This window comes from Nothobranchius furzeri, chromosome 13, assembly GCF_043380555.1.
Source record: "Nothobranchius furzeri strain GRZ-AD chromosome 13, NfurGRZ-RIMD1, whole genome shotgun sequence".
NCBI lineage: Eukaryota > Metazoa > Chordata > Actinopteri > Cyprinodontiformes > Nothobranchiidae > Nothobranchius > Nothobranchius furzeri.
In genome coordinates, this window is record NC_091753.1 from 59919968 (window position 1) to 59944967 (window position 25000).

General features: G+C 46.2%; 3 protein-coding genes and 1 long non-coding RNA gene across 6 annotated transcripts in view; 2 read left to right on the top strand and 2 right to left on the bottom strand.

Annotated features, from left to right (window-relative positions):
• The window catches only part of mark4b (MAP/microtubule affinity-regulating kinase 4b), a 55765-nt gene extending 55346 nt beyond the window's left edge, over nucleotides 1-419 (top strand). For both annotated transcript variants that reach the window (XM_054742281.2, XM_054742282.2), the window contains one exon: nucleotides 1-419. This exon is cut by the window's left edge and continues 1064 nt beyond it. The gene's annotated coding sequence lies outside the window, so the exon portion shown is untranslated.
• Nucleotides 420-2063: 1644 nt separating this feature from the next.
• ckmb (creatine kinase, muscle b) lies at nucleotides 2064-7006 on the bottom strand. Its single transcript, XM_015950698.3, has 9 exons — nucleotides 5147-7006; nucleotides 4217-4329; nucleotides 3850-3946; nucleotides 3612-3766; nucleotides 3318-3450; nucleotides 3078-3249; nucleotides 2881-3004; nucleotides 2617-2806; nucleotides 2064-2531 (listed from the first exon to the last, which is right to left on the bottom strand). The coding sequence occupies exons 2-9, from the start codon at nucleotides 4307-4309 to the stop codon at nucleotides 2353-2355; spliced, it is 1143 nt and encodes a 380-aa protein (XP_015806184.1). The 5' UTR covers nucleotides 4310-4329; nucleotides 5147-7006; the 3' UTR covers nucleotides 2064-2352.
• A 9440-nt stretch (nucleotides 7007-16446) lies between these two features.
• Nucleotides 16447-25000, top strand: part of klc3 (kinesin light chain 3) — an 18463-nt gene continuing 9909 nt past the window's right edge. For both annotated transcript variants that reach the window (XM_015950697.3, XM_054742276.2), the window contains exons 1-5: nucleotides 16447-16582; nucleotides 17337-17661; nucleotides 23000-23065; nucleotides 23208-23372; nucleotides 24923-24998. In XM_015950697.3, coding sequence (XP_015806183.1) covers nucleotides 17470-17661; nucleotides 23000-23065; nucleotides 23208-23372; nucleotides 24923-24998 — 499 coding nt within the window. In that variant the 5' untranslated portion in view covers nucleotides 16447-16582; nucleotides 17337-17469. The remainder of the gene's footprint in view (nucleotides 16583-17336; nucleotides 17662-22999; nucleotides 23066-23207; nucleotides 23373-24922; nucleotides 24999-25000) is intronic.
• LOC139062554 (uncharacterized) overlaps nucleotides 24054-25000 on the bottom strand; it is a 3610-nt gene continuing 2663 nt past the window's right edge. Inside the window, exons 2-3 of the long non-coding RNA XR_011516105.1 lie at nucleotides 24263-24312; nucleotides 24054-24182 (exon numbers count right to left, since the gene is read on the bottom strand). This is a non-coding gene — a long non-coding RNA (uncharacterized lncRNA). The remainder of the gene's footprint in view (nucleotides 24183-24262; nucleotides 24313-25000) is intronic.

The window sequence follows — 25000 nt, forward strand, 5'->3', positions numbered from 1 at the left end:
GTAGTGTACCTTCACCTGTAGTGGAAATAAAAAGCTGAACAGGTCCATGAAAGCGGACGGGCTCCTCGTCGGGTTTTGACTCTTTGGTTTTTCTTTCTGTTGAAGTTTTATTCTGAAACTTATTATTAGCATAATAACGCAGAAGACCCTCGCCTGTCCGGTTTGGTTTTCTCTGAACCAATCAGAGCAAAGAAAAAGTCTGCAGCTGCGCTTAAATGAGGCAGATGTTGGAGGTCTGACACCAACAGAACCGGGACAAAGCCGGCCGCCTGGGGGTGCTGTAACCATGGTTACGGGTGCACTTTAAGGTTTTCTCACTGTTGACGTGTAAAATCTTAACTTATGGGCTGGTTGACCTGCAATCCTGCATGTCTCCTAGGAAATGATGTGTGGCACAAGAATAAAGCCTTTCAACCTGGTCCGTGCTTCTGTTCTGTTCCTGAGCTGCAGCGGTTTGATGCAAGCAGCTGCAACAACACAGCTGCAGCGGTTTGATGCAAGCAGCTGCAACAACACAGCTGCAGCGGTTTGATGCAAGCAGCTGCAACACAGCTGCAGCGGTTTGATGCGAGCAGCTGCAGCGGTTTGATGCGAGCAGCTGCAACAACACAGCTGCAGCGGTTTGATGCGAGCAGCTGCAACACAGCTGCAGCGGTTTGATGCGAGCAGCTGCAACAACACAGCTGCAGCGGTTTGATGCGAGCAGCTGCAACACAGCTGCAGCGGTTTGATGCAAGCAGCTGCAACAACACAGCTGCAGCAGTTTGATGCGAGCAGCTGCAACACAGCTGCAGCGGTTTGATGCAAGCAGCTGCAACAACACAGCTGCAGCGGTTTGATGCGAGCAGCTGCAACAACACAGCTGCAGCGGTTTGATGCGAGCAGCTGCAACAACACAGCTGCAGCGGTTTGATGCGAGCAGCTGCAACACAGCTGCAGCGGTTTGATGCGAGCAGCTGCAACAACACAGCTGCAGCAGTTTGATGCGAGCAGCTGCAACAACACAGCTGCAGCGGTTTGATGCGGGCAGCTGCAACACAGCTGCAGCGGTTTGATGCGAGCAGCTGCAACACAGCTGCAGCGGTTTGACGCGAGCAGCTGCAACAACACAGCTGCAGCGGTTTGATGCGAGCAGCTGCAGCGTTTTGATGCGAGCAGCTGCAACACAGCTGCAGCAGTTTGATGCGAGCAGCTGCAACAACACAGCTGCAGCGGTTTGATGCAAGCAGCTGTAACACAGCTGCAGTGGTTTGATGCGAGCAGCTGCAACACAGCTGCAGCGGTTTGATGTGAGCAGCTGCAACAACACAGCTGCAGCGGTTTGATGCGAGCAGCTGCAACAACACAGCTGCAACGGTTTGATGCAAGCAGCTGCAACAACACAGCTGCAACGGTTTGATGCAAGCAGCTGCAACACAGCTGCAGCGGTTTGATATGAGCAGCTGCAACACAGCTGCAGCGGTTTGATGCGAGCAGCTGCAACAACACAGCTGCAGCGGTTTGATGCAAGCAGCTGCAACACAGCTGCAGCGGTTTGATATGAGCAGCTGCAACACAGCTGCAGCGGTTTGATGCGAGCAGCTGCAACAACACAGCTGCAGCGGTTTGATGCGAGCAGCTGCAACAACACAGCTGCAGCGGTTTGATATGAGCAGCTGCAACATAGCTGCAGCGGTTTGATGCGAGCAGCTGCAACACAGCTGCAGCAGTTTGATGCGAGCAGCTGCAACAACGCAGCTGCAGCGGTTTGATGCGAGCAGCTGCAACAACACAGCTGCAGCGGTTTGATGCGAGCAGCTGCAACACAGCTGCAGCGGTTTGATTCGAGCAGCTGCAACACAGCTGCAGCGGTTTGATGCGGGCAGCTGCAACACAGCTGCAGCGGTTTGATGCGAGCAGCTGCAACATAGCTGCAGCGGTTTGATGCGAGCAGCTGCAACAACACAGCTGCAGCGTTTTGATGCAAGCAGCTGCAACACAGCTGCAGCGGTTTGATTTGAGCAGCTGCAACAACACAGCTGCAGCGGTTTGATGCGAGCAGCTGCAACACAACACAGCTGGAGTGATTGTTACATGGGGCTTTGTTTAATAGTCCAGATGTGCTTTTACAACCAACAAGCTTTCCTTCGGCGTGTACACGTAGCCACGACCAGACTATGCATGGATTGATCCCAGGATGTTAGGACAAGTGGACAAACAGGAGAAAGAACAGTGGAGTGTCTTTGGCTGGAACGATGTAAGGAGGAAGCAGCCGTCTGGCCGACACCAGTAAATAACCACAACGACGCTACTTGTTCATTTTTCTTATCAAATAAAAAACAAACGCAGACGGCCACGGCTTGTCTGTCCTCTTTACTTCTGGGCAGGGATCATGCCATCGATGGACTCTCCCTTCTCCAGCTTCTTCTCCATTTCAACCATCAGCTTGACACCGTCGACCACCAGCTGCACCTGCTCCACCTCGGAGGAGCCCAGACGGTCGGCGTTGGAGATGTCAAACACGCCACCCACGGAGGCTGTGTCCACACCACCTGGAGGAGAGAAAGGTCCCATTGTTTCACATCGCCATGGAGACGGCACACTGACACAAGGACCTAAACATCCATCCTTGAGTACCTGTGCCACGCTTCTGCAGACGCAGCCTGGTCAGGATCTCCTCGAACTTGGCGTGCGTGCTGAGCTTGGGCAGCTTGACGTGCACACCGCCACGCAGGCCAGTGCCCAGGTTGGACGGGCAGGTCAAGATGTATCCCAGATGCTCGTTCCACATGAAGCCGTGGTTGTGCTTCTTGAAGATCTCCTCAATCTGAGCAGTGTAGAAAAACTCAAGTTAGACTGTTGGTGCACCACTGCTGGACCCCTGGAGATGATGGACGATACCTTCTGCAGACCAACGCAGAAGCGTTTGAAGACCTCCTTCATGTTGCCTCCTTTCTGCATGGAGATGACACGCAGGTGATCCTCCTCGTTCACCCACACCAGGAAGGTCTTGTTGTCGTTGTGCCTGAAAATGAAAAAATCTCAGATTCTAGCTTCAGGACCTCGGGATGGTGTTGGACGCTTCCAGTTTTCCTCACCAGATGCCTCTGGCATCGGGCCAGTCGCGGGCCATACCGGCGCAGGTCAGCAGGGGGGACACCGGCTTGTCAAACAGGAAGTGGTCAGCAATCAGCTGCTCCTGCTCGGCGTCGGTCATGCCATCCAGGGGGTAGTACTTTCCCTTGAACTCGCCCTCCAGGCTGGACAGAGCTGGCAGGAGGAAGGTAATGAAAGCACATGGAAAAGGGGCGAACAGCTGTGATCAGTTAGACCTTTACCCTCGATGGACAGGTTCTGGATGGCTCTGCGCTCTCCACGGCTGTTGTGGGGGGGCAGGGTGAAGCCCTTGATGCTGCGGCCGGTACGCACGCGGCTGGACAGGACGTAGTTGGGGTCCAGGTCATCGCCTCCCTGATGGGGATATGACATCACCATTAAAGAAAAGAACTAACCAGTCACCAGACCAACTGGTAAGTCAGTAAACGAGCTGCACAAGTACACGAGTCAGAAGGACTTGTGATAGAAATGAGCTCAGGGCGGCTGGTTTGCACCGAAACGACTCGAGTCTACACCTTCAGGTTCTCGAAGTTCAGGTCAGTCTTGTGCTTGTCAGTGGGTTTGTATCCACCGTGACGGTCTGAGATGACCGGGTCCAACAGCTCCTTGAAGACCTCGTAGGACTCCTCATCACCAGCAACACAGCCCACGGTCATGATGAAGGGGTGACCTTAGAGGAGACACGGGGAGAAGGTCAGGAACGTTCGAGTTTCTGTTAAATATCCATCCTGCCCACGACTGTCTTCTTCTCACCAGGGTTGTCCACACCAGTCTGGATGACATCATCCACGGTGAAGCCGCTGGGGGTGGACTTGCTCCTGAGCTTCTCGTAGATCTCCTTTGTCAGCACCTGGAGCAGAAGGCATGATGTAGCGTGAGTGGAGAAGACCCTAAACCCACACACCTGTCCGGTTGTGTGTGGCCACATTAAGCTTTACAGTCTAAAATATTAAAATCACGCTTTTAAAACAAACTTAAATATTAGCGATGTTCTTTATCTTCCCGTGCAGCTCTGACGCTGAAACAGGCCCTGGCCACCAGGGGGCAGCAGCCGCGTGCTGGACTAGAGAAGGGTGGCTTCTGCTTTGGGGGTGGGGCTTAAAGGTCAGGCTGCTTGTACCTTGGCCATGTGGTTGTTGTGCAGAGAGAGGTCGGGGAACTCCTCGTCCGTCGTGAACTTCATCTTGTAGTCGTTGTGGCAGTTCTTCGTCATGGCTGCGGTTCTTGCTCCAGCTTAGAAAACGGAGAAGACAAACGTTTTAAAATGGCAGCAAGTTATGAATTCTCACAGGTTTGAGCCACGGTGCATGAAAGAACAGCCAGTAGAACATTCTGGTACTGCAGGCCTTCACCGAGCCGTCAGAAGAACCTTTCTTATATTGTAAATTCACTCGTTCATCCACCCACCCGCCTCTCTAACCCTAACCCCCCCAACACAAACCACTGGACAGTGAAATCAAGACCAACGTCTTCTGGGTAAAAGGAGACGCTGTCTCTCATTCATCTTCATTAGTCATGTCCTTATGACATGTCCGTGCGTCCCGTCCCACCAGCTGTCCCCCCCCCCCACCCCCGTCACTGCCAGGGTTATTAATAGCACCCCTGCTGCCCCCTCCAGCGGAGCCTCCAGACATCCTGATCTTCTCCTTCAGCAGAAACCTTCCAGGCCTTTGGAGAAGACCTCTGCAGAAGTAGCTTTGACTGGGTCCTTCACACGGAGGTCTGTTAGGTCAGCGAAACCCTGCACACCCAAAGGTCAAAGTTCACAGATTCCCCTGTTGGTTCCACAGCTAGATCCAGCTGTCCCGAACTACTCCGACACGTTGGATCTGTTGTGCAGGCGTCAGCAGCAATGGCTGAAGATTTGCTCTGCTCCGGCTGAAACAAGCTAATCATCATTTCCATGAAACCGCTCTAACACGACTCGGAGCTCGTGGAAGACGTTTCTGATGGTTTTGGGGTGAGTTTCCCCCTCATGATGTTCCAGGGAGACACATTTGTCCCCGAAACTCAACATTTCATTAAAAAGACCAATGAGAACATTTGTTACCTGTTTAGAAGAAAAAGAAGAGGTAATAGATCCCGGGATCAGATCCTGTCCACCTAATGTAGGGTCGCCCAGCTCTGACAGGTGATGGACTGCAGCATTTATACCCAGATCTCTGCCCCGATTGGACCTCTGGGTCTGGGCTCCCCTCCTCTGATTGGTCACGGGGGGTTTCTGTGCCCAGCCTGGTTTCTAAAAGGCAAGAACGGACGGCACACAATGCTCGAGAAGAGAGCCGGGGCAACAGCTGCTGGACGCATGTCCAACCTTTCACCTTCTGCCTGACAGAGCGGAGGAAGAACGGGTTCAAAAGCACAAATAAACTTCGTCTGTTTAGTCCAGAGCATCAGAATACTACCAATAAAGACAGAAATCCTTGTTTTTCTGCCATGTTTCGCTATAATGTTGTTTTTAAAGCCTTCTCAGCATGTCTGTCGTTCGGTCTCTTCAAGGAGATAAAATAATCCCGTAGACGCGTCGCATCGAGAGAACAGGCTGGCTTTCACCTGAGGAGATCTTTCTAACCGGTGTTCGAAGCAGCTTCAGCGTCCTGGTGGCAGGAACATCTGGAGAATTCTACGTTCATGAGGATTTGTGTAGGAATGGAGAGATTTAGTTTCCACGTCAGCATCCCATCATTACGCCACACCTGTAAGGTAAAAGGCCACCCTGTGCAGGTATGGGGGGGTGTAAGGGAGACTGAAGGGAGGCCCCGTGCGGCCGGTCTTTATATGCCTTTACAATAAAATCTAAATGAAGAACATTGTCTCACGTACCACAGGAGCTGCAGGGAAGTCCGTCTGGATTTCACCCGTTCTTCAGTTAGACATACCTGCAGAGCAGCAGACTGGATGCTGCAGCAACATGTGGGGTTTGTGTTTGGTGCATACAACTAGAAGATATGAGTCTTGTTCCTGTGCTGGGATGTGGAGACTCTGCCTCTTTGCTCCTAACACAAGGCTCCAGTTTCACATCGATGGCCGCCCTGACCATCCACAGACCCAACGTTCCAAATTAGCCTCTCCTCGTGCTGCTGCATAAATCTCCTCCTGGCAGCAGATTACCAGACCAACCAGCAGCAGACGGTGCTGAAGGGCCTGATCCGCTCATCCTATCAGCTGGAGCTCATGGACTCCTACTTACAGGACTGAAACTCAACCCCTTCCAATGTTCCAGTGTCACAAGAGCTGGAGTTGCCGGTCTAATGGCAGAGGAAACCCAAACAGACGTGTATTTGGATCGCCGAGAACGGCACAAAAACCACTACCCAGAGTTAGACAAGTGGACGGGTTGGACCAGTCCAGCCATTCTCCTGTGTTTACAGAAGCAGGTGTCTGGGGCGGCCAGCGGAGGCTTACAGCTGTGCTCGGTCATAAAGTAGTCCCAAGACTGGCTCCGGTCATTCCTTTATGTTACTAATTATCTCCACCTGCAGTCAGTGGGATTATTTAGGTCTCAAGCTGAACTGGGATTACGACTGACGAGTTTACTCACAACGGTAGTTGGATCTGTTCACTTCCTGTGTTTTATGCTAAGCTAAAGCTAACAGCCACTTTGGGGACTGACTACTACGCCACAGGCTGTTTACCTGAAGACACGCTACCTCTGGAAGCACGTTTACCTGACAGTTAGCTTGTAAATGGCTTGTAGCGTATCATTATTATTCTGTAAACAAGATTTTTTCCCTTTGTTTACCATCATTCACGAAATCATGACAAACACGGTCTTTTTCATAAATCACCACAAACATTGTTTATTTCTGCGAGTAATTAAACTACAGTTCTGTATTTTTATGTATTATCACCTATTTAAAGTAAACCGTGCTTAATAAGCACGTTACTATTCTGTAAACAAGAGCAAACTCGTAACACTAGCTGCGGTAGGAATATTCGACGAGGAAGCACTTCTAGTCCGAACACCGAGTCAGGAGAGTGACTTGGCGGGGTACAGTGTGTTTTCCCACTTATCTAACTAGGAATGTCAACAGAGAAAATATCAGTTTTGGGTTAAAAAAAACATTAAATGTTCCCTCAGTTAAAAAAAAACTTTCATTTTACTTTACATAATTACACACACACACACACACGTATGTGTATATATACACACACACGTATGTGTATATATACACACACACACACACATATACACACACGTATGTGTATATATACACACACACGTATGTGTATATATACACATACGTGTGTGTGTATATATATATATATATATATATATATATATATACACACACACACACACGTGTATATATACACACACACACACACACGTGTATATAAACACACACACACACACACACACGCGCGCATACACACACACATACATACATACACACACACACATGTGTATATAAACACACACACGTATATATATATATATATACACACACACACACACACACACACACGTATATATATATATATATATATATATACGTGTGTGTGTGTGTATATATATATATATATATATATATATATATATATATATATACACACACACACACACACACGTATATATATACATACACGCACACATACATTACACACGCACACCCGTAAAGGTCACGTTGACCAACAGGTGATATCTGGAACCCAGCCGGACCAGTTAGTTCTGCCTCTGTGGCTCTGGTCCAGTATCCCAGTTTAGATTGTCACCCTATCCCGCAGCAGCCCCACCCCCAGACCTCCAACAGGCAGCAGGGACCGTCATGCCAACCAGGACCTCTTCCTTTCAGACCCAGTTTACCAGCTGTGACCCTGTAATGAGAACAGGTATGACTGTTTGGAGTTAAGATCCTTCCAAGCCTTTGACCGGTTCTGAGTTGGGCCCGCTGTGGAAGTAGGACATCTGCTAAGTTCAGCTTTGAGCGGCTAATCCTTTAGTTTCTGTTTAAATCTGAGTCGGTCTGTGTTTTGGGCTCCTGCTGATACATATTAAAATAACATGTACATGTAGAGGAACGGGTCTTCACCCAGAACCCTGGATCACCACCAGGATGAGGGACACTCCGTGTTCTCTAGGCACAGTTTAGGTTGGCGTGCGGCCCGACGGCAGCTTACAGCAAACACCTTTGGGATCCGTAAGGGAAACACGGATTCTCAGGTTTACACGAGTGCTGCCAGGAACAACTGGGAGTCCTTGAATCCACTGACAAGCTGGTGAAGCTTCATTCAGCTGGTTGTGTTTTCATCTCAGTCCCACTTCTCTTCCGAAGGAGATCAGAGAGGAAGCTGGAAGATCTGGGATATCCACTCCTACTTTGGATTCCTCCAGACTGACCTCAGCTGACCTCAGGCTTACAAGTCCCGACACACAGCAGGAAAAAAGATGTTAGCTGTTGGAGGAGACCACAAATAGACTTTGGCATGTGCAACACAACTGTGTGGCCATGTGTAGATGCAAACATTCACGCCGTCTAAAGTGTTTCTGTAGGGCTCTGGTGTGAAAGGATGAATAAATGAGGAAGTAATGTTGTGATTTGTGAACATTTTTCTAAAACTCTGGTTCAGCTTTGTCGGGGCGTCACCTTGTCTCCAGTCTCGCCTGCTCACCTGCAGTTTATCATGATGTCATTATGCATTACATAACTAATAATTATCAGTTTATATAAACAGTTTATTTGTAAATACATTTGGAAAGAAAAAGACCGGAAGTGTAGATGGTTAAAGGTCCCATTTGTTTTAGTAGAGGGGTGGGGCTTAAAACTACTGGAACCAGCCACAAGGGGGCATATGTCTGATATTTATGTACAATAGTCCCTTGCTATAACGAGGTTCACGCTTCACTGTTTTCCGTGTTTTTCCCATCGATAAATAAAAGGTGACAACAATAACTGACATTAATGAAAATCCAGTCAGAAAATGGAAAAAAGAACCAATCAGAAATTGGAAGAGGCAGAACTACACGAGAAAAGAACCAGTCAGAGCCCGCTGCTCTTTGAACAAGGTGGCAGTAAACATATGTGCCAGTGACAGTTGAACAATTTCTGTCAAATGAGAAAATGTCCTCAGCTGAGAGGAAAAGTGTTAGATGTGACCATTTGAAAAGTGTTTTCTTAGTGAGAACACATCACCTGGTGAGGTTGCACAACTGTACATCTGAGGTGGCTGTGTGCAGTACTGGAGCTCCACAGGGTACGGTGCTCTCACCCTCTCTCTTCACCGTCTACACCTCGGACTTCACCTACAGCACCAGCAGCTGTCACCTCCAGAGGTTCTCAGATGACTCGGCCATTGTCGGCTGTGTGTCTGAAGGGAATGACCTGGAGTACAGATCAGTCATCATGGACTTGTGGACTGGTGTGAGCGTAACCACCTTCGCTTGAACACCAGTAAGACAAAGGAAATGGTGACTGACTTCCAGAGAAACTCTCCTCCTCACTCACCAGTAAACATCCAGGGAGCAGACACTGAGGAGGTGGATACCTTTAAGTACCTGGTCTTCACCTCAACAGCAAACTGAACCGGTCCAACAACACAGATGCTGTACAAGAAGGGCCAAAGCCGCCTCCACCTCCTGAGGAGGCTGAGGTCCTTCAGAGTTAATTCCCAGCTGCTAAAGTCCTTTTACCACTCTGTGGTTGGCTCTGTGATCCACTCTGCTGGCCTGTTGGGGTGCAGGCAGCTCTGACCTAAACAGGAAGAGACTGAACAAGCTAGTTAACAAAGCTAGCTCAGTTCTGAGCTGCTCACTGGATTCAGTTGAGGAGACGTGTGAAAGGAGGATGCTGGGGAAGATGACCTCCATCTTAAAGCCCCTCCCACCCACTGGTTTCACTGTGGAGACCATGGACAGCTCCTTCAGAGGCCGACTGAGACATCCCAGATGTAAAACAGAACGCTACCGTAGGTCATTCATCCCCTCTGCAGTAAGAGTGTAGACCTCAGGGGCATTGGCGAAAATACCAGGGGGACATGTCCCCCTATGGTATAAAGTTGTAGTATTGTCCGATGAAAGCAGAGCACAACCGAAATAAATTAATCCCACATGTGGCAAGGCGGAGATATGAGGGATGTCCCTTTGGCTGACTGGTTAGCATGTGTGACTCTCACCCGGGAGCCTGAATCCTGCTCAGGCCCTTGTTTCTCCACCTTTCCACCCACAAATCAAGGTGTTTTAGTCATTCAAAGATGATGCCTCCCCCTCCACTAATCCTCAGATTGGTACAGTCCACAAGCTGCTCTGAACTGGCAGCTGTTGCTGCTCCGAAGCTCCCGGAGTTGGGAGCGAGTAGGCTGAGAGAAACGATGAGTACGTTTACAACCACACCAACAGCTGCTGAAAACATCTTTTTTTCTGCCAAACTTTGTTAATGTCCCATAAAAATTCCTGTTAGGAGCTGCAGCTCGTCTCCCTGCTGGAGTCTCAGGTTGTTAAGAACTCTCCAGGTTGGCAGACTGAGGAAATACAGACAACAAATCAAAGCTTTTGCTTTTGAATGCAGCACCATCAACCTGTGACCCCATACTACTGAGGCAGGTCCTTATAACATTTCATCAGTAATCACACCTTTCTTAGCCTCAGCAACAATATCACTGATCCTAGTCTGAGTGTTGCTCTTACTAGTCATCACTGAAATTAAAGGCATCAACAGCCATTTAGTTACTACACACCCGGTAGTCTGGGGGTCGAATCCCGCCCCGGCCCTCGTTTCTCCGCTTTGCCACATTTAGAAAGCATAAAGGCGCCGTGGGGCAGAAGGAAAAGGAGGACAGACATTCCAAATAGATTCAAGGTTGCAGAAAGCTTACACTTTAGCTGAGCTGCCTCTGTCGGATCTGAATTCCAGATAAAGGTCTAAGAAGTCAAAGAATCCAAAAAATCATAGGAAAAACATTCCAACAAAATCACAGAACCCAGAGATCGGTGACAGGAAAACACAGGTTTTAAGAGCCCAAAGGAAGAGCTGATGGAAACATGTCTGCAGTGTTCTTGTGTTAACCTTACCGACCCTTAGTTACCAACATGAACATTAATAAAGGGACCAAAATAATGTAAAGTAACTGAGCGATGCGGTGATACCAAACTATGAAGGATTTTAATGTGTTGACCAAAGCAGAGAATCAGCTGTTTCCACCCGGACCGTTTTAGGTGTGACGCACTCTGAGTCTGATCACTTCTTCGTGTTTGCTCATAGATGGAAATCAAGTAAAGATGCTTTAGTTGGTGATGCTTTTTAGCTTTAGTCTGTTAACATGACTAAACGTTTGGACTGCAGCTAGCTGTGGTGGTATGTTAGCATTACTAGCACATGTTAGCATGACGCAGCTAATTATCAGTGGCAGCCATGTTTGACACCAGAGTAAAAAAGGTGGATTATTTTAACACTTCAACTTCCAGAGTTGTGTTTTATTGGAAGGAAGTTAAATTCGGTGCAACTTTATTCACTACTGATGAAAATAACGTCCACATTCAGACGATTTCAACGTAATAAACTCAAATCAGGGAGATTTCAGAAAAGATGAACAGAATCAGAAACAGGAGAACGACGGCAACCTGTCAGAAAACCTTTGGTTTGGTTTTCATCGTGTGAAAATGAAAGGGTGCGTTAGGTTTTTTGTGAAACTTTTGAATTCTGTTGCGTTTTGCACGTTTCCGTGAAGGTGGGAGGCTCTGAGAGCAGATCGCTGCTGTAAACCCTGGATTTCTATCTTTAGTGTTGCCTCTCCGGGTCTCCCAGCGTCTGCTCCTCTGATTGAATTGCATCGACTCAGCTGTTGTTTCGTTCAGCTCAACGTTCCTTCAGCCATCCCAGTCAATGTCGTCTCATTCCAGTAAGCAGGACAGAAAGGAACTGGAGTTTAATCCTGTGAGGATCATAACTGGGATTAATTTCATGTTCCTCATACATGAGCTCCAGTTTCCTCAACTTACGATGTTTCCAAAAACTTTTTAGGCAGCGATAAACAGCAGAGCTGAATAAGGGACGGTTACGTTTTGGTGTAAAGAGGTGTTTCTGTGGCCTAGAAATGGAGACGGACGCTGGCATGTACAGGATGGCCTGCCAGGCTAATGCCAGGCCTCGCCCCGCTTCCCCTCAGAATCATGAGTATTTCATAAGGTTTAGTGATAGTTTTAGTCTGACTACATGTGGAAGTCGAGAGTGATCATTAAAGGGACTTTACAGAGTTTTGAGTTTTTATGCTCGCAATTGCCCCCTCAGGCCAAAAGCATAACGGCAGCTTCAATAGCAGGCTCGTGCACGAGGTGCGCATGCTGTACGTGCACACTCCTTAACGAAAATAACAGCTGAGACAGTCCCGTGTGTGTGTGTGTGTGTGTGTGTGGCCCGGAGGACCGAGGACAGGAGAGCGAGCGGCTAATTAATTAAATAATGTGGTTCTGTAGCTTTCTCTTCAGCACAGCCGACAAAGGTTTATGATGGGTCAGTCCTCCTGCATGCTCAGATCATTCCCTTCCCTTGCTTGAAAAATTGTTCCAAAATGAAAGTTGAACCCACATCTTTTTTATCTGTGAATTCAATGCCGTTCGGCGAGTCTCAAATAAAAATTTGGGCGTTTTACTGTAAAAAATATATCATTCATGTAAAAAAGAAACTCTGAATGAACTATGTTCACATCCAGAATTGAACCCAGGTCTTCTGCATGAGTTAGTTGTCTTACAAGGTGAGCTATTGCATCTGTAACTTTTACATCCTTGATGACAGCTGCAACAACGTCAAACCAAAGAACGGTTCGGAGTGAAAATGGCTGTTTTGTTGCTAATTAGCAGGAAATATCTAGAAGAAAGTTCTACAGAAAGTAGCTAAGGGTCCTCAGAAATGTAGCTAGCTTTGTCACTAGGCGTTAGGAACAGCGACAAAGTGGCACTGCCTCTCTCTCTGCTGCTAAAGCTACGGATAGCAAATGCTACGGGCGATGCCTGAGCGTGAACGCGCATGAAGCAGCCTGCTCGACCCGAGCATCTCTCTTTTTCTGTGATTTTACAGAAAAACAGGCAATCACAGTAAAAATGCCAGGGCTCATTCTACAGGACCAGGGCATTGCAGGAGAATGTATGAAGAAGACATTTATTATTTCTATACATGTTTTGGCTGTCACACTTCCATAATGCCCCTTTAAGTGATTTTATGTGACTAATGATGTTTTCTTGCTGTTTTAACGGTTTTAAATGTGCTGAATCTAAATCATACGACTGGAAGAGGGTGAGGGGGTTCCTACAGGAGACTCATCTCCACCAACTGGAGGAGTGAAATCTGCGTTCTTAGGAGGAAAACTGAGGAGAGAGACGCCGATCATAAATCTAAAGGAAGCCTAGCCGATGGTATAAAAGACTGTTCTGAATTTATCTTGTAACTGTGACTTGACTGTTGATCTTAAGTGGAGCTGAGATAGGACGTAGACTCTGGGAGGCCCCGTTTCCATGGTGACCTGAAACAGCTGGAGACTCTGACTACAAAAGACTGGCTCAGACAGAGACCTGCGGTCTTTCCCACCTGCCAGGACACCGGTCAGCGGCGGCAGGACGCTGGGCCTCAGGAAGGGATCTGTCATTTACTGGGAGTATATGTGAGGTCTCGGACCTCCTCACCGCCTACTGAGAGGCACTGGACCCCAGAGGAAGCAGGTCAAGACTCCCGGGTCAGGCAGATAACTCTGGCGGAGTCCCTTCACACAGCCGCCTGATAACTTTCAGTGGAAGCCTGTCGTGGGTTTTGTCCCCCCAGGCCAGCTGGAAGTCTGCACCTGTTAGATGCAGGGCTGCAGGAGTCATCTCAAGTCAGACAACTTAGGGCCAGGAGCCAAGACCCTGTGGAAAACAGGTGAAACAATTAGTGCTGAGTTAGATGAGGCACTAAATGCCTCAGGTAGCTGGATTTATTACTTACACTTAAACATCATTCACTTTTATTTCATTAAATGTTTTTAGCTTATTTTTTCTTCTACACAGAAGATAATTTGCTGTATGTGTCTCTGATAGTTTTAGTGTTTTACTCCTTTCTAGACCAAACTCCCGTCAAAACCACTTCTGACATGAATGCCTCTGACGGAGCATCAGGACTAGTGCCTTCACCAGAAACCTTGTGTCTGCTGCCCCCTGGTGGAGGAGCTACAGAGTTATTACACAATAAAACACTTTTTCTGTCATGGTAACATTAGACGACAAACTAGATTGTTTAAATATTTAATGTTAAAATTTCAGTGAATTTGTTTCCTCTTTAATAAAAATTAGTGACTTCTGATTTTTACAGCAATATTAAAACTGTACATTTTGGGTGATTCGGGAGCCTCAAGGTTCCTGTTTTGACCCGAGTTCATGTGGATTTTAGATATTTACATTTTTTACACCACAGAAAACTTGCCAGAGGTTTTCAGTGATGCTAAACCAGATGGCAGCTGTTGTGTGTGTCAGTGTCTCCATTTGCAGCATGAATCACAACATCAGTGAAAAATGGAGTGTGTCTGTTGTACCATGGCTCTGAGCATTAATGCTCACCAAATCCAAATTTCTTATGTGTGTTACTCCACCTGCACCTGCATCGACTGAATTCACGACTCCTTTCAGTTTCTCTCCAAGAAAAGCAGAAACATCAGGATAAACATACAGTTTGTTTGGCTGATGTGCATCTGTCACAAATAAGAGTTACATGTACAGTAACCTCATGTGTTTTAGTCTTTAAACCTGTAACCGTATGTACTGTTGTGAGGCTGCAGCTGTGAGGCTGCAGCTATGAGCCTGCAGCTGTGAGGCTGCAGCTATGAGCCTGAAGCTGTGAGGCTGCAGCTGTGAGCCTGCAGCTGTGTGGCTGCAGCTGTGAGGCTGCAGCTATGAGCCTGCAGCTGTGAGCCTGCAGTTGTGAGCCTGCAGCTGGAGCCTGCAGCTGTGAGGCTGCAGCTGTGAGCCTGCAGCTGTGAGGCTGCAGTTGTGAGGCTGCAGCTGGGGCCTGCAGTTGTGAGGCTGCAGCTGTGAGCCTGCAGCTGTGAGGCTGCGGCAAAGCCAAACTGATAAATTCAGTCAAGAAGCAGCAGCCGCCTCATCAGGCTTGTGTGTGTGTGTGCGTGGGTGTGCGTGTGTGTGGAGTGTTTTCTATTTTGATGTGAGTTACCTGATTTGTTTTAAAAAGTTAAATACTTTTAGGAATGGAAGGATCCAGTTCCTGTTCCACAAATTAAATATCTGGGCATGAAGTTAGTTCATCAGTTGTGTTCAGAATAAAATTCTATTTATAATTTCGACCTAAATACACTAAACATATTCCATTTGCTGTAAAGAGCACATCTCCTCTTTAAATGATCAAAGAAAATAATCTATGTTATTGCTCAGATCTAATATTAAAGGAAAAACATGTTTGAGACACGACGTTAGAAACAAGGGGATTCTGTAACTTTTGGGTTCTCTTGAAGGATTCAAATTTGTTAAACATTCACTTTAAAAATGCAAAAATCTATTAAAATCCTGCTGCCGAAAACTCAGAATGCACAGTTAAATCTAGAGAAAATAAAATAATTTGACAAGGAGGAGAACACTATTTTTAAGATGCATTTAAAGGGTCTCTTTTCTGCATCCTGTTTCCTTCCAGGTCATGGTGCTGAGCTTCACCTCTTCTAACGAGAAAAGTTTAAGTCAGCTGCTCAGTAGAACCGTGTTACTCCAACATAACCAATATGACATTAACAGGACTAAAGCAGGCCCAACAGCCTCACAAGAGCCACCGGTTGATCAGACTAAGACTCATTTGTGAAGCAGCAATGGAAGCAACAGTGTAGACGTGCAGAAACTAACAGATGAATAACAAATCTAATCTAACTGAAAACATTACAGTTATGAAGAAGACATCCAACGTCTTTACTGGCTCCGTGTACTTCCTCTCTCTGGCAGATAGGGGGCCTTTTCCTTGGCACCGCGGTGTATGATGGGAAAATGGGATCAGGTAAGCTCCTCCACTTCGTGAAGTTCATGGAAAAAAGCATCTAAACACAGGAAACTACAAACGGTATCTTCACAATAAAAGTAGCACAACGCAGTACCTTTACATACAGCCATCAGCACCTCGGCCATCATTCAACCAGCTCTAATCCACTTTAACTTTATCTAGCTGTCTAATAAACTTTCCGAATATGTAAATTGTACTAAATATTTAATTTAAAACAAGTGGCACTAAACTGGTCATTCGTTCTTTGACTTTTACTTTGAAGTTCTAAAGCGGAAGTAAATCACCTTTTACTGATAGCTTGATGCTATCTGCTACTCAATGACAGGAGGAGCCGAAGAAGCGGCAGGTGAATGATTTACGAGCTGTATATTTCGTCGTCTCACCTGCTGAAAATTATTTAAACTTTGAGTGAAACCGAGCACAAATGTTCCGCTTCTCCCGACTGGTTCGACATTACAGTAAAAACAGTCCGATATCATTTAAAAGTGGACAAAGGGCGACTCCGCTCCGCCCGGAATCGGCAGCAGCAGGTGGGCTAAAAAGAACCAGTTTGTGTGTTTGAAGCGCGTGTTTGCCTTTATTTACCGGGTCAGGTTTCGTCCGTCACGCTTATGCTTTCATTATCTTAGAGCAGCTTTAGTGTGTCAAACTAACAGATTATGTGACGCAGTTTAGCTTAAAATTAGCATAAAGTTAGTGATGACTGGCGATGCCCCGCCCCCTGCGGTAAAGCGCGCTCACCTGCTGCTCACAACAAATCATAAACCCAGAATCCGCTGGAAACCACACGAGCCTGGAAGCAGTGACGTTTGTCTGGTTGAATGTTTGTTCGCTAGATCATGAAACGACTGCTGTGGTTGTTGCAGCACCCGGACCCGAACCCGAACCCGGAGCCAGCGGTCATTTAGGATGATTTAAGGCCCAAGTTTCTAGTTCTGGTCATTCTGTTCTACAGCTTTTGTCTTTTAAAGAGATTCTGCGTGAACTCTTATATAAGAATATCCTAAAAATAAGAATAAATGAAACGAAACTAACAATCGTGAAATGTATTTGTTCAGCTGTTCAGCACAATAAATCTATAAATACATTTTTTTGTCGTAAATACCTGGAGATGTGGGAATTGACGCTAAACCCAGGAAGTTCTGAAGAGGAAACGTGTTTTGTGGCCTTTAGTAACAAAGCAGATATTCACTAAAGTTTCTCACAGCTGGGAGATGACGTGTTGTCCCTGTTATTGTGTGTGGCTGGTTGTAACACAATATTTGTCCTCATTGTTTCTTCCAGTTCACGAATCCCCAGAGGAAGCCTTCATCCCACTCCTTCGCCTCTGGAATTGGCTCCTTCATCTCTGATCCTCCTGGGCTCCTCTCCTCGCTGCTCTCGGATCAGTTTGAGGAGAAACCCTGAAGCAGGAGTCATGCTGTCGGCCGAGGAGATTCTGTGCAGCACGCAGCAGGTGATTGCTGGGCTGGAGGCGCTGAGGGGGCAGAACCGCAGCCTCCTGGAGAGCCTGCAGGAGGCGTCACAGAGCGTCAGCGTGGAGCGGGAGAAGAGCAGCATCATCCAACAGTCGCTAGAGAGGATCGAGCTGGGTCTGAACGAGGCGCAGGTACAAACAGCTCTGCAGCTTCTAGTGAGGGAGTTCTGAGCCCTTGTGACAGTAAACAGGAACACGCGTTTCCTTCAGGGTCCTCTAACGTTATCCAGAATCCGTCCGTTCCGGGCCATGGAAACCAGTCAGAGCCAGAACTCTCCGACTGGTGATGACCTTTTTATGAAAGTTATAATCCTGTTATTATTCAACAAGAAAGCTGAACTGAAGCACGGTGGAGAGGGAGGGGGCGGGGTTTAAGTGTTGAAATGAGCCAATAGACTTCCAGCCTAAGCCTGATTTATACTTCTCCGTGAGCGCCGCAACAGAGAGACGCACACGGAGTGTCGGGAAGGTTTTCACATGTGAACTTCTGCACAACAGAGGCAGGGCTACCTTAGCCAGCTGCTAGGCCCCGGGGCAGAGGGGCTCAGTAGGCCCCCCACGGGGGGAAATATGTGCACTGGTGGAAGAGGTGATCTGGACACAGGTTTTGGATTGTATTTGTGTCCGTGGTTGTCCTTCCCTTTATTCTCTGTCCCTTAAAGCCTAATTCATGCATTCATCACACCTAATTCATGCATTCATCACATCACAAATCCACTAATGCAACAGCATCTTATATGGCATCCCATCCTAATCCCTCACCAACCTTCAACACATCCAGCACCTCCTAACCCACACCTGCTGACCTCCACCTTCACCTTTACAGCATCTGAGTGTTTAGAAAATAACTTCATTAATAAAATGTGTTTTTATTCTACATTATGAACCTAAGAGCCGTACTACTGTGGTGTCCCAGGGTTGGGCAGATCTGCTGCTGCAGCTCTTAGGGTCACTAATCCCCCACGATAGACCACAGCAAGGAGGCGCGCGCGCACGCACGCACGCACACACACACACACACACACACATGTTACATTGTGATTTCTTAGTAAATATTCTATTTGGTGAGAGATAAACTTTATTGTATTTATCCTAGTGGATCTATAATTAAACGGGTAAACTAGTAATGAATGCAATGCAAGGTGAATGCAATTAACACGGGGCTGCACTTCATCCTGGAACATCTTGATCAACCAAGGACCAACGCAAGGATATTGTTTGTGGATTTTAGCTCTGCTTTTAACACCGTTATACCAGAAATCCTCACCTCAAAGCTTTCTCAGCTCACCGTTTCCCTGCTATGTGTCGGTGGATTTCCAGCTTCCTGACAAACAGGAGCCAGCATGTGCGGTTGAACAATGTTACATCTGGCACAAGGCTGATCAGCACCGGTACACCACAGGGGTGTGTCCTTTCTCCACTGCTCTTTTCATTGTACACCAATGACTGCACCTCTAAGGACTCAGCTGTAAAAATCCTGAAATTTGCAGATGACACCACTGTCATTGGGCTCATCCAGGATGGTGATGAGTCTGCTTATCAGCGAGAAGTTGAGAGGCTGGTGGTCTGGTGTAGTCAGCACAATCTTGAGCTTAACACCCTTAAGACTGTGGAGATGGTCGTGGACTTTAGGAAGCTTCCCACGGTGCTGCCCCCCTCACAATATCCAACAGCCCAGTGTCAATGGTGGACTCATTCAAGTTCTTGGGAACTATCATTTCCAGGGATCTGAAGTGGGAAACAAACATCAACTCCATGGTCAAAAAGGCTCAGCAGAGGATGTATTTCTTACGGCAACTAAGGAAGTACGGCCTACCACAAGAGCTGCTGATCATCTTCTACACTGCTGCAGTCGAATCCATACTTAGCTCATCCATCACTGTCTGGTTTGGGTCAGCCACAAAAATGGACAAATGCAGACTACAGCGTATTATTAAAACAGCAGGAAAAATCATTGGTGCCCAACTGCCCTCTGTCCAGGAACTGTACATCAGCAGGACCAGGAGAAAGGCAGTGAATATTGTCCAAGATGCCACACATCCTGCATCTACTCTCTTCCATCTCCTCCCATCTGGCAGACGCGATAGATCGCTGTACACAAAAACCACCAGACACAAGAACAGTTTCTTTCCTTCAGCCACTTCTCTCCTGAATCTGTAGATTATTTTACCTTCCTTTTACTATAGTTTTTAATACTTAATCAGTATGCTTATGGATGTGTGTGTGTGTGTGTGTGTGTGTGTGTGTGTGTGTGTATGTGTGTGTGTGTGGGTGGGTGGGTGGGTGGGTGTGTGTGTGGGTGGGTATGTATATATGTATATAGGTGTGTGTGTGTGGGTATACATGTTCTTATGTGTTTTTAGGTATTTTTATTCTCATTTATTGTGGTTGTTGTATGTTTTAGAGAGCGAACATCTACCGAAGACAAATTCCTTGTAAATGTAATTTTACTTGGCCAATAAATCTGAAATCTAGTAGTAGCACATTCAGTGTCAAAGAGAGTAAAAAGTTATTATCAGGAGAGGGAGAATGTTTAAGTGGTTAGCAGCAGTGTGCTAGACGATGGCCCCCTCCATGAGGCCACCACAGCTCAGCAGAACATCGTTGTAGCTTCTTCTGGGGAGAAAAACACTTAGAGAGAAAATAAAGTTAACAGCTGCAATAGCAGGAAGTAATACAGTTAAAGAGCAGACTGTAGAAGAAAGCAGTCGAGTGTGAAAAGTGGTCAGTGTGTCCTCCAGCAGTCTAAGCCTATAGCAGCATAACTACAGAGATAACTGAATAACCTAGCCTTTTTAGATGGAGGCATGTTGGAGGCAGGGCAAGGAAGAGCCATCTTTACCGACTGTACACTCCACCTCCCTCTACTCCCCCACTTGTCCAGATCTAGGCTAACATCAGATTTTAACCATAGGCCCTATCAAATAAAAATGTTTAAGCCTATTCTTAAAAGTAGACAAGGTGTCTGCCTCACGGACTAAAGCTGGGAGCTGGTTCCACAGGAGAGGAGCCTGATAACTAAAAGATCTGCCTCCCATCCTAATTTTAGATATTCTTGGAACCACCAGTAGACCTGCAGTCTGAGAGCGAAGTGCTCGGTTAGGAACATATGGAACAATCAGATCACTGATGTATGATGGAGCTTGATTATTAAGAGCTTTATATGTGAGAAGAAGGATCTTAAAATCTATTCTGAATTTAACAGGTAGCCAATGTAGGGAAGCTAAGACAGGAGAGATATGATCTCTCTTTTTAATTCTCATCAGAACTCTAGCTGCAGCATTTTGGACAAGCTGAAGACTTTTAACTACATTCTGTGGACTTCCTGAGAGTAATGGATTACAGTAATCCAGTCTTGATGTAATAAATGCATGAACTAGTTTTTCAGCATCACTCCTGGAAAGGATGCTTCTAATCTTAGCAATATTCCGAAGGTGGAAAAAGGAAATCCTACAAACCTGTTTAACCTGGGATTTGAATGACATGTCCTGGACAAAGATAACACCAAGGTTCCTTGCTTTGTTCTCGGAGATTAATGTAATGCCATTCAGGTCAGGCGATTGGCTAAGCAATTTCCTTTTCTGGATTTCTGGTCCAAAGATGAGAACTTCCGTCTTGTCTTGATTTAAAAGCAAAAAGTTTAGAGTCATCCAATTTTTTATGTCCTCAAGACAAGCCTGTAATCTACCCAACCGATTAGGTTCATCAGGGTTAATGGATAAATATAGCTGAGTATCGTCAGCATAACAGTGGAAGTTTATCCCATGCTGTCTAATGATTTTACCAATTGGGAATATATATATAGTAAAAAGAATTGGTCCAAGCACTGAACCCTGTGGTACTCCGCAAGTAACCCTGGAGTATGAAGAAGATTTGTCATGTACATTTACAAAATGAAATCTGTCAGACAGGTAGGATTTAAACCAGCATAACGCTGTTTCTTTGATCCCTACAACATGTTCAAGTCTTTCTAAAAGAACATTGTGATCAACTGTGTCAAAGGCAGCACTGAGATCTAACAAGACTAGAACAGGCACAAGATTCTTATCTGAGGCCATGAGAATATCATTTGTAACTCTCACTAATGCAGTTTCAGTGCTGTGATACTCTCTAAAACCAGACTGAAATTCCTCAAACAGAGCATTAGTGTTTACATGCTCACATACCTGATTGAATAAACAAATTATGGTAGTTTGATCTTGGAAAAGGATGGATCTTATGCCGCTTAAACTATTCCGTTGAACGACTCAGGCCTGATTCCCAAATAAGATATTATTAAAGGGTTTGTTGTTTATAAGTTCAGGACCAAGCAGAATATAGAAAGTTTACGAGGCGTTGGAGTCCTCAGATGTCCCCTTTTCTCAGACACTTAGAAACGCTTATTTCACTTATAATGTGAAGTAAATATGTTAAACAGTCATTTGTTAATATTGATATTAATATGTGACATGACTGATAATAAATCATTATTAAACCATCAAGTAGTCTCATTTAGTTTATTTGTGATCTGAAATACGGCATTTCAAGAATAAACTGTTAACAGAGCAACTTGATTGTCATCGGAAAAGTCGATGAGTCGACAACCTCAGATTCTGAATTGTTTGACCGCCCCGTCCGCTCTCAGTCGTCACACGAACGTCGTGACAAACATCTCACTTGCACTAACATCACTGATCACCATCGAGTGAAAGTGGGCCGTCCCTTTTATTAACTTTCAATCGGTCCACAAATATGGAACACCTGCGGACTCACAACCCAACATAAACATTTATGTTGATTCATTCATTCCTGTAAAGCAGTCAAGACATTATTACATCACTTTAGATAAAACATTTGTTATATAATGTAATTGTAATTAACCTGTAAAGTAAGGAGTTGATGGTATGAGACCAAATAAGAGTCTTTATTAAACTAAAGAGTCTGGTCTTCTGCAGGAGACTTGTGCCTGCATACACTGAAGCAGGAGAGAGATTGTTGTGATGGCGTCTCCAGGTGGCGTAGGCGTAGGAAGGATAAACAGGACTGTTGTGGTATGAAGAAGCACACCAGAAGACTTTTGCTGGACGCTTCTACATCTGGTGGACTCTGACTAGGCTTTCATGTGTCTGGTATAAGTCAGGCTTTACTTCAGGACCAGTACAGACGTGCATAGACAGTAGTATACCTTAGTGGTGCCTTTAATATAGAAACAGTGTGTGTAGCATGACCATATAAAATAAAGTAATACACTGTTAAATATTTAATGTCATTTTTTATTTTTAAACGGTTAAATTGAAGTAAAAGTTGTGATTATTCTGACGAACGAACATTTCAGCTTTAAATGAGACATTTCTGATGTAATAAAGCAGATTTTTCATGTCTCCTAAAATCCAAGCTCTCTGATTGGCTGAGGCTCTCCGAGCTTCTGCTGCCGCTGGCTAAACACTTAAAGTTTCTGTAGTCATGTTTCTGGTTGTTGGTTCTTCTGCAGGTGATGATGGCGCTGTCCGCTCATCTCGGCTCGCTGGAGGCTGAGAAGCAAAAGCTTCGAGCTCAGGTGAGTTCTGGAAGAAGTGATCGGTTGCTTCATATTATTTGAGTTTTTCAGATCCATTATGTGCGTTAACTCTGTTAGGATGTTTGTTGTCTGCTGCTCGTGTCCTTCCCGCTGACCTCCTCTGTTTTTGTTCTGTCCTCAGGTTCGTCGTCTCTGTCAGGAGAACCAGTGGCTGCGGGACGAGCTGGCCGGCGCTCAGCAGCGGCTGCAGGACAGCGAGCAGGAGGTGGTCACCCTGGAGGAGCAGAACCGACACCTGCAGTTCATGTCCTCCATACGGAAGTATGACCAGGACGAGCCGCCTCTGGTGAGGAAGAACTTCTGCTGAAGTTTAGATCTTAGTTATAAAAACAGAAACGGCTTTCCTCAGAAACCCTACGGCTCATCTAAAGCGTGACGTGTAACTAGTATCCGGCAGAAACGAGGCACAGCGTGGTGTGAGGGTGTAGAGTTGGGCTACAGATGTATTTTGGGGTTTTAATTAAGATCAATAAGATCTGATGATTCCAAATAACTAGAATATCAACCTGATTGATCCTTGCATATTTAACCAGAAGAATTAGGATTGTTTATTCAGGGATCGTTGGTACACTTCTTATAAATTCAGACAGTCAGGAGTATAAAGTAAGAAATCTACTTTCTGAACTAATTATAAGACGTGAGAGCTAAAACAGTGATGTGATGAGTGTACGATGTCGTGTACCGGGATGTGTATCACAACCCTCCTATCTGAGCTCTGAGTGTGACTAAATTTGGTCTGCATTCAACTAGAAAGTAGATTTCTAATAAAATGACATCAGACGCAATCTGTCGTGCCTACGTACCGTTTCTGGAGACCCCCGTGGTAGATCCGGAATGTCAGGAAGTCCAGTGGACCTCACGGCACCGAGGTTGGCAGGATAACCACAGCACGACCAGTTCCAGTCTAGAGATGTCTCCAGGTGACAACAACGGGTGGACTTGTTTTGCGTCTCGAACGGACTCTTAAGGAGTGTTGCTGTGTCGGCTTTGTAGCGTGCAAACAGCTTTTGACTGTATGTCAGCGAGATGTTTCACAGAGGCTGGTTCCAGACCGGCCACTCCGGATCGGCTCGATGAACTTCAGCGAACTGAATAACTCGGGAAGTGATCTAAGTTTTATAATTCATGTTATGATTTACTGACAAATCAGAATTTGACATGTTAAGGAGGTTTTACCAACAAATCTCAGAAGCCACACCTTTCTCGGAGATACAGGATGCTCTGATCTGTGGATAAGAAAGGAATGTGTCATGAGATTACTTTAACCTTGTCACCTTGTCATGTGTACGAGTGTGTGAGCTGTCAAGTCACGGACACTGAGTAAATATACGGGTCACTGCGAGAACACATTCAGTTCATCCATATTAATGTGAGCACAGATTAATCAAAACATTTCATTTAACCCTCCCACTGTCCTCATGGGTGTGACCCCGCGAGGAACGGTGACCGTTGAGCTGGGTTGATGGTTTATCGCTTGGGTCCACGTGGCAGGGGTGAGGAGTGAGCACCACCTCACCCCTGCCACGTGCACCCATAAAGACAGCGGGAGGGTTAACACCTTGTCTGTTCATTACCTGATTTCATTAACCACATTGTTCGTTTCATTATATGATTTAATTATAAAAGTTCATCTTTTTTTCTGTGAAGCCATCTGAGAGAGGAAAGCTTTAAGAGAGACTTCGGCGAGGCAGCAGTCTGTTGACAGTATGTTAGGGTGTGTGCCAGGGCGCTGCAGAACCAGATGCAGACCTATGTCTCTATGTGACCGGATACTGAAGATGAAAAACTGGTCATTTCTGGATGCTACAGAGGTTTATCCACATGTTCTTCCTTCAGGATGAAAGAGACTCTACTAGCAACAAGGAGACTCTGGACGACTTGTTTCCTGCTGAGGATGAGGAGCAGACTCAGAGT